Source organism: Rana temporaria, chromosome 4, assembly GCF_905171775.1.
Source record: "Rana temporaria chromosome 4, aRanTem1.1, whole genome shotgun sequence".
Lineage (NCBI taxonomy): Eukaryota > Metazoa > Chordata > Amphibia > Anura > Ranidae > Rana > Rana temporaria.
This window is the reverse complement of record NC_053492.1, coordinates 187,064,825-187,077,972: the sequence shown is the minus strand read 5'-3', so window position 1 is coordinate 187,077,972 and position 13,148 is coordinate 187,064,825. Positions and strand designations below refer to the sequence as shown.

Sequence of the window (13,148 nt, the reverse complement as noted above, 5' to 3'; positions counted from 1 at the left end):
ACAAAGATTACTGGAACCGTGTTCTGATGAGACCAAGTTAAACGTATTTAATTAAGATGGTGTCAAGCGTGTGTGGGGGCAACCAGGGGAGGAGTACAAAAAACAAGTGTGTCTTGCCTACAGTCAAGCATGGTGGTGGGAGTGTCATGGACTGGGGCTGCAAAAGTGCTGCTGGCACTGGGGAGCTACAGTTCATTGAGGGAACCATGAATGCCAACATGTACTGTGGCAGAGCATGATCCTCTCCTTTCGGAGACACTTTGGGCCCAATTTGGACATTTTCACTTAGTGGTGTACTCACTTTTGTTGCCAGGAGTTCAGACAATAATGGCTGTGTGTTATTTTGAGGGGACAGCAAATTTACACTGTTATACAAGCTGTACACTCACTAATTTACATTGTAGCAAAGTGTAATTTCTTCAGTGTTACATGAAAAGATATATTTAAAAAAAAAATTATAATTATATATATATATATATATATATATATATATATATATATATATATATATATACACCCGTATTTATCGGCATATAACATGCACAGGCGTATAACACGCACCCTAACTTTAAGAGGGAAGTTTCAGGAAAAAAACTTTCCACAGACCCCTGCGTATAACACGCAGGCATAGTTTACCCTCTATTTTCAGGGTTAAAAAGTGAGTGTTATACGCCAATAAATACAGTATATATACACACATACACATATATACATATACACATACACACACACACAGTACAGACCAAAAGTTTGGACATACCTTCTCATTCAAAGAGTTTTCTTTATTTTCATGACTATGAAAATTGTAGATTCACAATGAAGGCATCAAAACTATGAATTAACACATGTGGAATTATACATAACAAAAAAGTGTGAAACAACTGAAAATATATTTCATATTCTAGGTTCTTCAAAGTAGCCACCTTTTGCAGCAGACACATCTCTAGAACTGTTAAGAGGAGACTGTGTGAATCAGGCCTTCATGGTAGAATATCTGCTAGGAAACCACTGCCAAAGAAAGGCAACAAGCAGAAGAGACTTGTTTGGGCTAAAGAACACAAGGAATGGACATTAGACCAGTGGAAATCTGTGCTTTGGTCTGATGAGTCCAAACTTGAGATCTTTGGTTCCAACCCCCGTGTCTTTGTGCGACGCAGAAAAGGTGAACGGATGCACTCTACATGCCTGGTTCCCACCGTGAAGCATGGAGGAGGAGGTGTGATGGTGTGGGGGTGCTTTGCTGGTGACACTGTTGGGGATTTATTCAGAATTGAAGGCATACTGAACCAGCATGGCTACCACAGCATCTTGCAGCGGCATGCTATTCCATCCGGTTTGCGTTTAGTTGGACCATCATTTATTTTTCAACAGGACAATGACCCCAAACACACCTCCAGGCTGTGTAAGGGCTATTTGACCAAGAAGGAGAGTGATGGGGTGCTGTGCCAGGTGACTACCTCTTGAAGCTCATCAAGAGAATGCCAAGAGTGTGCCAAGCAGTAATCAAAGCAAAAGGTGGCTACTTTGAAGAACCTAGAATATGAAATATATTTTCAGTTGTTTCACACTTTTTTGTTATGTATAATTCCACATGTGTTAATTCATAGTTTTGATGCCTTCAGTGTGAATCTACAATTCATAGTCATGAAAATAAAGAAAACTCTTTGAATGAGAAGGTGTGTCCAAACTTTTGGTCTGTACTGTATATAAAAAAAAAAAATCACTATACAGTCTACACAGATTTAGCAACTTTTGAACAGTCCCTGGGCCAGATTCAGAAAGATCAGCGGATCTTTCTGCTGGCGTAACGTATCTCATTTACGTTACGCCGCCGCAAGTTTTTCAGGCAAGTGCTTTATTCACAAAGCACTTGCCTGTAAAGTTGCGGCGGCGTAAATCCCCCGGCGGAATTCAAATTCGGCGGGTAGGGGGCGTGTATCATTTAAATGATGCGCGTCTCCGCGCCAAACAAACTGCGCATGCGCCGGCCACGAATGAATCCCAGTGCGCATGCTCCAAATGACGTCGGCAAATCGTCATGCTTTCGACGTGAACGTAAATTACGTCCAGCTGTATTCGCGAACGACTTACGCAAACGATGTAAAAATTTCAAAACTCGGCGCAGAAACGACGGCCATACTTAACATAGGATACGCCGCACATACCCCTCATATAGCAGGGGTAACTTTACGCCGGAAAAAGCCGAACGCAAACGACGGAAAAAAAAAAAAAAGCACCGGGCGGTCGTTCGCTTCTGAATCGACGTAAATACAAATTTGCATATTCCACGCATTAACAAATGGAAGCGCCACCTATCGGCCAGCGTGAAATTGCAGCCTAAGATACGACGGTGTAAGACACTTACACCTGTCGGATCTTAGGGATATCTATGCGTAACCTGATTCTATGAATCAGGCGCATAGATACGACGGCCGGACTCAGAAATACAAAGGCGTATCAGGAGATACACCGTTGTATCTTGTATCTGAATCCGGGCCCCTGTATTTACCCGAGTTAGAAAACCATGATGCTGAAATGAAGGCAAAATGTGGAGATGTGAACAAGCTCTAAAGAATGCCGACTTTTGGAAAATATTGGTGCAGCAGTTACCGTATATGGATCACTGGTAACTCGCTTTAGGAACTTGTGTTTCTTTGGAAGTTGTATTTTAGTTCCCATGGCAAACAACAATGTCAGCATAAAAATGTATCACCATCACTCCATACATACTGAAGCAGTCTTGGTAATCCATTGCAAAAACATGAAAATCCTTTCACTAATCCATATTATAGTTAAATACCACTGAGCTCAACTTCTCTCGAGTATAAAATAGGTTTTATTATTAACTGTAATATGTGTTAACTAAAAGTTGTTGTTGTGTCCCAGGGCTTTTTGCCCTTTGGAAGTCGCCATTCAAAACTAAGGATGGTGAGCTCACCAACCCTACCCTTGGGGGCAGGTATAGTATATCCTCTATGCTGTGGGTGACACCGGTGCTGTACTGTGGTGCAGGGGGAAGAAGAGACTAAGAAATAGATTGTTCCTCTGTGGCCCCCCATAGGTGTCATCAGGGGAGCTGCAGTCCGATTGGACACAGCAGCCCTGAGTGCCCTCAGTGGTCATCTTTAGCATGGGCAGGGCTAATAAATAGCCGTGCCCTGCTGGGGTTGGCACGCATTTTGCTAGTGGCTAGAATAGGGAAAGGAGTCATGCTGGTGAGGCACAGAGAGTAAGCCCATTAACAAGCATGCTAATGTGCATATACAAACAGACTTGACTTTTTTGGGTTTAGTACCACTAACTCTAAACTAGAGACGGAGGGCGACCTGCATACCATCTCTCTTTATTTAAAAGAGTTATTTATTCCATCCCTATCGGATATAAGCAGCTCTATATCATAGGCGCCCTCCACCATATGCTTTGAGGTCACTCTCTTTTAAACTGGTCATTGTGTGTCCTCTGTGGCTGCGTAGTGCCTTCCCTCTTCTTGGTGGTCCCGCTCCTGGCGGTGGCCCACTCTGGGAATTCTGAGGCATCGCATGTAGTCATTGAGTGATTTGTGTATATCCCCTGATGAAGCCACTAGGCGAAACATGTCGGGTTAATATACGGACATAAGATTCCTGTCCAATATGAACTTTCACCACATGACCACATCATAATTGAATGTTAAAAACATTATTCAACAAATGGCCTTGTTTGTGTCATGGATATACAATAATGTCTGGCAGCTTACCTGTCTCCATGTGTTCATGAGAGGCCTGACTCCCTTATCTGGCTGCCTTTTACCATCTCTCCTCCCTGTATGGTCCCACCCAGGCCATCACAGGAAGTCTATATTAACTGTTGCACTGCAGGTCTGATTTGCTGTTCAACTTTGTTGTTAGCTTGAGTTCCTGTCTGCAGTGTGTTACGTTTACCTTTCTGTGTACCGATTTTGGCTCGTCTCTGACTACTACTGTTTGCCTGTGACCCTGACCTTTTGGCCTGTTCCTTGGTTACCCTTGTCTGCCTGTCGCCCTGACCTTGGCTTACCCATCACTATCCCTTGTGTCCTAAGTGACTGCTTCCCCTCTCTCCCTACGGAGCGTGACCTGGGGGACCCCAGGGGCCACAACCTGGGTTCAGTTGCAGCGAAGGCCATCCTCACCACTAAAGGGTTTGGTGAACACCTGCTGGACCTTAGATTCCGCACCCTGGGGAATCTTGGGCTCACGTCTCCTGTCCATCCGCAGCAGTCTGCTATTGGGTTCACTACCTTGCAGTGCACCCCAGTCTCCAACGGGGTGCATATGTCACCTGGCCACAGGTGACCTGACAGTTTGATTTTTAACCTTGTCTCTATTAAACTTCAACTTTTTATATATATGGCTTCCATTAATATTTGTAAGCACAGTGATAATCCCTTTCCAATTTCTCCCCCTTTTTGATATTTGACCATTTGGGATGAGGCGCTAAAAAAAAAAAAAAAACTCTAAACTGTAAGGCTTTTAAAGCCAAACATTTTGATACTGAGAGTTTTCACCTTTTAATGGATTTGCACAATTTTGAGTCTTGACATGCTTGGTATCCATTTACCTGATGTAACTCTGTGTCTTATATTTTACCAAAATTGGGTATTATGTTTGTGTGAACTAAAATTAATCTTATGCCACGTACACACGATCAGTTCATCCGATGAAAACGGACCGATGGATTTTTTCATCAGATATCCGATGAAGCTTTAATCAGTCTTGCCTACACACCATCAGTTAAAAATCCGATCGTGTCCAACGCGGTGACTTAAAACACAACGACGTGCAGAGAAAAATGAAGTTCAATGCTTCCGAGAATGCGTTGACTTGATTCTGAGCATGCGTGGATTTTTGACCAATGGATTTCCCCACAGACGATCGTTTTTTTTCTATCGGTTTTTCAACCATCAAAATTTTTTAAAACAGGTTCTATTTTTTTTCACCGATGGGGAAAAAAAAAACGATGGGGCCCACACACGATCGGTTCGTCGGATGAAAATGGTCCATTTTTATCAGACGAACCGATCGTGTGTACAGAGCAGTAGTGTTATTTTTCTGAAAACATGAGTGTAATAAACAGCTGTGCAAATCTCTTCCAACATTAAAAAAAAAAAATGCATCTGATCGCATTTTAAATCTACAGGGCCTTTGCTTTCAGAAAAAATATAATTTTTGAGGGCTTAAAGTAATTTTTAAAGTGGCTAGTGCATCGCAAGAGAACACTGAAACACCCCTAGAAATTTCACGTCCTGCTTTTTTTGATTGGCTTAGTAATTTTTGGAATCCCTTGATAGGAATTACATTTTTGTTAGGTCACTTTTGTAGGGGCTCATGCATACAAGCAAATGGTTTTACACAGGATCTTTCTTGCAAAATCTTGACCATACACCAGGGCCGGACTGGCCTGCCGGGAAATTTCCGGGTAGGCTGGCAGGCAGCCTGTTCTGGGGGCACTTTGAGCTGTGGCTGCAGCGGTGCTCGTAAAAAAAAAATATGGCTGTGGACCGATATGTGAACTGCGCATGTGCTTTTCCAAAGCTAGCCGGCTCGGGAAAGTACATACACGCTCGGCTTTTTCAGCAGGCAGGCGCATGCGCAGTGATGTAATGGCGCCGGGAATTTGTCTCAGTCTCGGTGGTTGCGTGGGCCTCTGCGCATCACAGGCAGGTAAGACCAGAACCACTCCACAGCCTCTGAATTACCTCCTCTTACTCTGATGTACCATGTCTGCACAGCCTATGACTACCCCGTTACTGTCCTATACCATGTCCGCGCAGCCTTTGACCACCTCCTGTACAATATCCGCGCAGCCTTTGACCACCTCCTGTACAATGTCCGCGCAGCCTTTGACCACCTCCTGTACAATGTCCGCGCAGCCTTTGACCACCTCCTGTACAATATCCGCGCAGCCTTTGACCACCTCCTGTACAATGTCCGCGCAGCCTTTGACCACCTCCTGTACAATGTCCGCGCAGCCTTTGACCACCTCCTGTACAATGTCCGCGCAGCCTTTGACCACCTCCTGTACAATGTCCACGCAGCCTTTGACCACCTCCTGTACCATGTACCTCCTGTACCATAAAGCCCCTTTCAGACGTCCGCTCCGTCTGTCCGTTCATTACAAGTCCATTAACGGACTTGTAATGAATCCCTATGGGAACGTGTCCGTTAGCGGATGGAGCATCCGCTAGCGTCCGCGTCAGTCGGGATCCGCTTTTCCGAACGGAAGAAACCCTATTTTTCTTCCGTTCGGCGGAGCGGAACTGATGCAGACGGACAGACGGTCTGTCCGCATCAGGTTCCCCATAGGGGACAGCGGAGCAGAGACAGGGCGGTCCCTCCACTGTGTGCGGGGACCGCCCTATCCGCCGACAGCTGAGCGGGGATCCCCGCTGAGCCGACGGAGACACACGGAGCGGACCCGGAAACGGTCCGCTCCGTGTGAAAGAGCCCTAATAATAAATATATTTATTTATGTATTATAATAATGCATTGTATATCGCATAACCACAAGAGATTCTCACCAAAACCACTAGTCGCCATTAAAAAAAAAAAAAAAACCCACAGAACTGAACATTATAAGCCTGTACAAAGCCCACTCCAAAAATGTTGTTTCTATAGTGATGGCTAATAGGTTTAAATGCTCTCTAAAACCAGCATTTTCACGGCACTAGTAAACATTCAGCTGCAAGTGAAGCATGAAAGATCCGGGTGATCTGAACCCAGGCTGGGTGTTTACACACAGGATTACAGCAGTTCTGCCAGCCACCCTTTTTTAACTGAGAAAAGTCTTGCCAGGGCAATGAGGTGAGTGTCTGTACATCAGGCATTATACATTTACTTATTTTAATGGTTACTAGCATGGTGCATGTCAAGGAGGAATACTTTGCCCAGACCTGTCAAACAAGGAAACAAGGCTATGAAAACATTACAAGTTTAGAACTCATACCAGCTGATCACAATCCCTAATACACAAACGTCCAAGAAAAAGGATGTGGGGTCCAAACACTGCATAAAATCTTTTACTTCTAATGCAAAGAACCATCACAATGTAGCTTAATGTTGGCAACCATAATGTCGGTACTCGCTCAAAACAGTTGTCAAAATAAAGCATTATTAAACCTAAAACCACAGATGTAATATATCGCAGCTTACCAATCATTAGATGTGGTGGCTGCATCCGTTTTCGTCTGCTTTTTTCCCCCCCTGGTGATCTGACCAATAACACACCTGTATTAATGAGACACAGCTCTGGAGGAATGAGAACAGGAGGCACAGCAGCATTGTCAGTCTGGGGGTAGGTGGGCCTTAAAATGTATTAGCAGATTTCGATACACTTACAAATTAAAACCAAACTCCAGCTCACACTTTCTAAGCAGTTACAGTAAACATGTTTTTCCTTTTGGCTTTGCATGAATAAATAAAAGCTGATCATTGTAATCACCCCTGCCAGTGTTAAAGAGGAACTGCAGTCTGCTCACATAATTTGTAATAAAAAAAAATATCTTTGCCATTCTGAAGCTTCCCTCCAACCGCTTTGCATATTATTTTATATATACTGTGATACTGTACTTGTCAAATATGCTGCAGAAATCTCCCTCCACTGAGTCTGGCTGCATCCATTTTAACTATGGGCAGCTGAAGCTGCTGCCTGTTCACTTTCTGGATTCACACAGACACACCACCAGCTCTGCAGCTCCCATTGGCCCTCTTATGACTCACCCCCCCCCCTCCCTTTCTGGCAAACTCTCAGGAGAGTGAGAGAGCGCTGTGCACCATTTCATAAGCCTAGGCTAATGACCAGACAAGAAACAGTGGGTGGTATAAGATATTTACTGGCAGAAAAAAAAAGGTTTTACATCTAAAGTTAAAAACAACAAGGGCAGAAGATTTAATAGATGGAAAGATGAAAAAAAATTACTGAAGCTCCGCTTTAAGTGGTTTGTCTCATCCATATAAACAGATACATTCTGCTAGAGAGTTTGAGGAAAAACAACAGACTTGCTGGCTGGATCACCAGATGAAAATAAAAAAGGAAGAAAGTCTAAAAAAAAAAAAAAAGGAAACTAATGCAGCCATCACATCTAAGAATTGGTAACTGCAATATAATAAAAGTTTGCTTTTGGTTTAATACTGCTTTATGCTACATTGTATGGCACTTTGAATTACAGAATTTGGGCACGCATCCCCTTTTTTGGAGAACGAGCGGGAGCGTGCTTTGTTGTTGCAGATCCAACCAAGTGTTAAAAGTTACAAGTGTAACTCATACACACTATACTAATTTATATATATATATATATACACATACACACATACATATACACACATACATACATATACACACACACATACGTCCGTTTTAAACACAGATGTTGATTTGCAAAATATAATCATAAACAAACTTTATACTTCCTAGATTACTATCTCCTGCCTTTACATGCGTTTAGACATCTTCTGAATATCTAATCAGCTCCTGGATGCACAAATTTCTATTTTTTTTTCCTAAACACAGTTAGACCCCTTTCACACTGGAGGCGCTTTGGCTTTAAAAAAAAAAGCCTGTAAAGCGCCTGAAAGAAGCCTCATCTGCAATCCCAATGTGAAAGCCTGAGTGCTTTCAGAGCCCTTTCACACTGCCAGCGCCCGAAAAACGCTGGTAAAGCACCGCTAAGACCCTAACGTTTTAGGGCGTTATTGCAGTGCCTCGGTGTGAAAGGGTAAGGCGTTTTTACAGCGCTTTCAATTCATTTCAATGGAGAGGGGCGTGTTTGGAGCCCAAAAGCTGCTCCATAGATGCTGCTTGCAGGACTCAGTGTGAAAGGGTCCATTGAGATGCATGGAGAGCGTTTTAATATCGCTATTTTATATCGCCAAAAACGCTTCAGTGTGAAAGGGGTCTTAAACTGAATGCGCCTGAACACAAGTAAACACACGGTGGGGTTGATTTACCAACATCTGGTGCATAGAAGCCAATCGACTTCCAGGGTTTTTTTTTTTTGTCAAAGCTTAATTGAACAAGCTGAATTTAGAAGCCGATTAGCTACCATGCAAAGCTGATTTTGCAACCTCCAGTTTTAGTAAATCAACCTCAGTGTGGGCAACATCGCATTTAAAATCGTTACACGCATTTAAATGCATTAAAAAACAAAAAAACTTCCTATAAATGCATACAACCCCATGCCTGTGTGAATGAGGCCTACACCAAAAAGCGTATTTGTTGCTATGGGTAACTTCAAATTTACAAAGCTTTACGGATCAGGCAAGAAGGAATACAATGCAAGCAGAATGCAAATATAGAGAGATTAAGATCACACCTGACTAACCTTAAAAAAAGCCTTGGAAATAAGTTTTATATACAGTTCGAATTCCTAAAATACAGTAAGGATTATATATATGCTGCAGACAGCAAAGCAAAGCAAGTGCTTACTTGTTTGAGGGGATGTCATGAAATTCTAGCAATGTAGATAGAAAGCAATGGCAAGTTTAATAAAGAGCTTACGAGTCGTGCGTCTCTAGAAAATGAGGTCACTTACCATCTCATTTTCCTCTCCTTGGTTAAGCAACGCACGATGGCCATTATTCACTTTTTCCCCCATCAAATCACTGAGGTGTCCCTTATTGTTCGCAGCACTGAAATCTGTCCAGTGCAGTAGAATGTCTGCACACCTTGCTGGCCTGTCAGTGACAAAAGCAAGTTTCAATTGTGAAAGAGTTGAGTTCTGGCTCCGCGGCTCCGCCCCTCACACCAACCAGGTGATGTAACCCTTTACAGGACAGGTAGCAGTGGGATCACCCTCCAGCTTGTACTGTGTGATATAATTGAAGGCATGCTGTGCGCAATAAGGAGGACAAGAAGCCTAAACAAGCACTGGGTTACTTGCAGAACACTCCTTGTTATGAAAGTATAAGATGCAGCTTGAACTGACTAAAGAAAACTATTTTCACAGATGTAACTTCTGTTTTTGTTAGGAATAATATAAAGTGGAACTAAACCCTCCTATCCTTTACAGCCAAGGAAGCTGGAAGCTGCCATCTTAGCCTCTGTTTGATCTGCAGTTGCCATGGTGCTGCTCATGTGATCAGTTATGACACCATCCATTTGATGACCTGCTAGTTTGGGTGAGATAACAAGCATCTGTTATCCTTTACAGCTGGGAAGTTGTGGGTTTAGTACCACTTTAAGCCTGGGTTCACACTTGTGTGCTGTGGGACATAGGGTTGCCAACTCATCCCTTTAAAACAGACCACATATTAATTACACAGGTTCTGTGGCTGATTAAGGAGGTAATTAAACTCACTTGGTGCCTTATTTGCATTAAATTAGCCTCAGAACCTGTGTAATCCATATGTGTTCTGATTTAAAGGGGTGAGGTGGCAACTCTAGTGGGACACCCAGGGCCAATCCGCCCTATAGGCTCACAGTCACTATGCAAGCCGCTTAGGGCCCGCAAAGCTGCGGAGGGCCCCCCAAATTACTAGAAGCCCCGCCTGGTGAGAAGTCATTTTCGGCCCCTCACCCCGCTTCTTAACTCGCTGGCTGCATCATGCGACATGTCATTTTCGGCAGTCCCCCTGCTTCTTAACTTTAGTGTGACATGTCATTTTGCTTAGGGCCCCTGGGAGGTCAGGATCGGCACTGGGGACACCACATGTCATTCTCATACCTCGCAACATTTTGAGATGGGAATGAGGACAGCTACGAGCAAACTTTGTAGGCATAGGACACGCCCCCTTAAAGGAGAATTAACCACAAAAAAGGTTAATTAAATCCACAAGTGTTTTTTTTACCACTACTATTGCTCTATATTGACTTTTAACATTTACAAATGCAGCAATTTAGAAGTTGGATGAAAGGTTTAGCTCTGGGAAACACTTTTTGAAAGATAAAGTGCGTTTTATATACATCTATATAAATCAGACAAAAATAAGGGACAAATGAGGGGGAAGGAGGGACACCACATTCCTGTCGTAATCACATGTGATATTTGTGAGGGGCAGTTTGAGCCCATTCACTTTGTATGGCTCAAATCGCACTGCATCTGCACCAAAATGGTGCAGGACCAGGGGAGGGCTGGCATCCTTAGGCCTGGGGGGCAAGTCCAGTCAAGTGGCCCATAGAGCGTGGACAAGTGATGGATCGAGGAAAATAGTCTAAGATTTTTCATAATCACAAGAGTCCGCACAGAGCCTCCCCTTACATCAGAGTCAGCACAGAGGCCCCCTTACATCAGAGTCCGCACAGAGGCCCCCCTTACATCAGAGTCCGCACAGAGGCCCCCCTTACATCAGAGTCAGCACAGAGGCCCCCCTTACATCAGAGTCCGCACAGAGGCCCCCCTTACATCAGAGTCCGCACAGAGGCCCCCCTTACATCAGAGTCCGCACAGAGGCCCCCCTTACATCAGAGTCCGCACAGAGGCCCCCCTTACATCAGAGTCCGCACAGAGGCTCCCCTTACATCAGAGTCCGCACAGAGCCTCCCCTTACATCAGAGTCCGCACAGAGCCTCCCCTTACATTAGAGTCCGCACATCATTGAGTCTGTCTGGGATTAAATGAAGAGACATAAGGATTTGAGGCAACCTACATCCACAGAAGATCTGTGGTTAATTCTTTAAAGCGGAGTTGACTTTTAATAAACAGACACTTACCTGTTCCACGTTCCAGCAATGCGACTGCCCGGAATGTCGCTCCTCTCCGTTGGTACCTCCATTGACACTCTGGGCACCCAGCCGTGACAGCTTGTGTCTTCACAGCCGGGCACGCACTGCACATGCGCGAGTCGTGCTGCTCTCTCGGTGTAAACAGGTGATCTTCTGGGACCTGTCACGTGTCCCAGGAGATCGCCTAGAGGGAGGGGCCGCCTAGGAGGAGAGGAGGAGTCGCCTAGGCGGCCCGTAGGCGGATGGAGGAAGTGAGACAGGAAGTCCCACTCCAAACGAAGTCCCCACTAGCCACCAAAAAAATTACATGCCAAATGTGGCGTGTAAGGGGGCGAGGAGTGCTTAAAACGGAAGTTCCACTATTGGGTGGAACTCCGCTTTAAGATGTTTAAAAAATCCTAGCTGTAGAGTTGCGAACAGGCAAAAAATTTGTTCCAACACGCGAACACCAATAAAGTCAATAGGACACGGATGTGAAAAAAAAGTGCTAATTGTAAAGGTTAATATGCAAGTTATTGTCATAAAAAGTGTTTGGGGACCTGGGTCCTTCCCCAGGGGACATGTATCAATGCATAAAAAAAGTTTTAAAAACTGATGTTTTTTTGGGAGCAGTGATTTTAATAATGCTTAAAGTGAAACAATAAAAGTGAAATATTCCTTTAAATTACATACCTGGGGGATGTCTATAGTATGCCTGTAAAGTGGGTGTTTTTCCTGTGTTTAGAACAGTCCCTGCACAAAATGACATTTCTAAAGGAAAAAAAGTCATTTAAAACTACTTGCAGCTATAATGAATTGTTGGGTCCCGGCAATACAGATACAAGTCTTTCACATTGGAGAAACAGCAGCCGCTGTTTCAGGTCGGTTTGCAGGCGCAATTTTTAGCGCAATAGTGCCTGCAAACCACCCCAGTGTGAAAGGGGTCTTATTGTTTATGATGTCTATTGCCAGCATTTGTCACTTTAGATCACTTTAATCCTCATAAAGCATTACAGTATATTATTTTTTAATAACATTGCCCCTTTTATAGACCCTATATGAACAGCGCCACACCTACATCTCTCCTAACTAATTGACCCAGAGAAGAACCCACAAAAAGACCACAGAACCAGAAAAGGTATTAACTTCTACCCTCCCAGTAAGAATATCGCCTAACTGTCTATTTTAATCCGCTTACACGCCTATCTACTCTGCGCATTAGTCCCTTTCTAAAGCCTCATACACACGATCGGATTTTTAGATGGGCTTGTGTGATGTCAGACCGTTTGTATGCTCAATCGGACAATTGTTGTCGGATTTTCCACCAACAAATTTTGGATTGCAGGCTTTAAAATTTTCCGACAACAAAGAGCTGAAAAAACACATTGGTTTGTGCAAGACAAATTCCTAGCCAACGCCCTTCGGACAAAAGTCCTATGCTTTGTCCACGGAAAATCCGATCGTGTGTACCAGGCTTAACAGTTTATAATATG

General features: G+C 43.8%; 1 protein-coding gene across 2 annotated transcripts in view; it reads right to left on the bottom strand.

The window, feature by feature from the left end:
• ATP13A4 (ATPase 13A4) overlaps nucleotides 1-9,733 on the bottom strand; it is a 153,985-nt gene extending 144,252 nt beyond the window's left edge. For both annotated transcript variants that reach the window (XM_040349525.1, XM_040349526.1), the window contains exon 1: nucleotides 9,548-9,733. In XM_040349525.1, the coding sequence (XP_040205459.1) occupies nucleotides 9,548-9,610 (63 nt within the window). In that variant the 5' untranslated portion in view covers nucleotides 9,611-9,733. The remainder of the gene's footprint in view (nucleotides 1-9,547) is intronic.
• Between the last annotated feature and the right edge of the window lie 3,415 nt (nucleotides 9,734-13,148).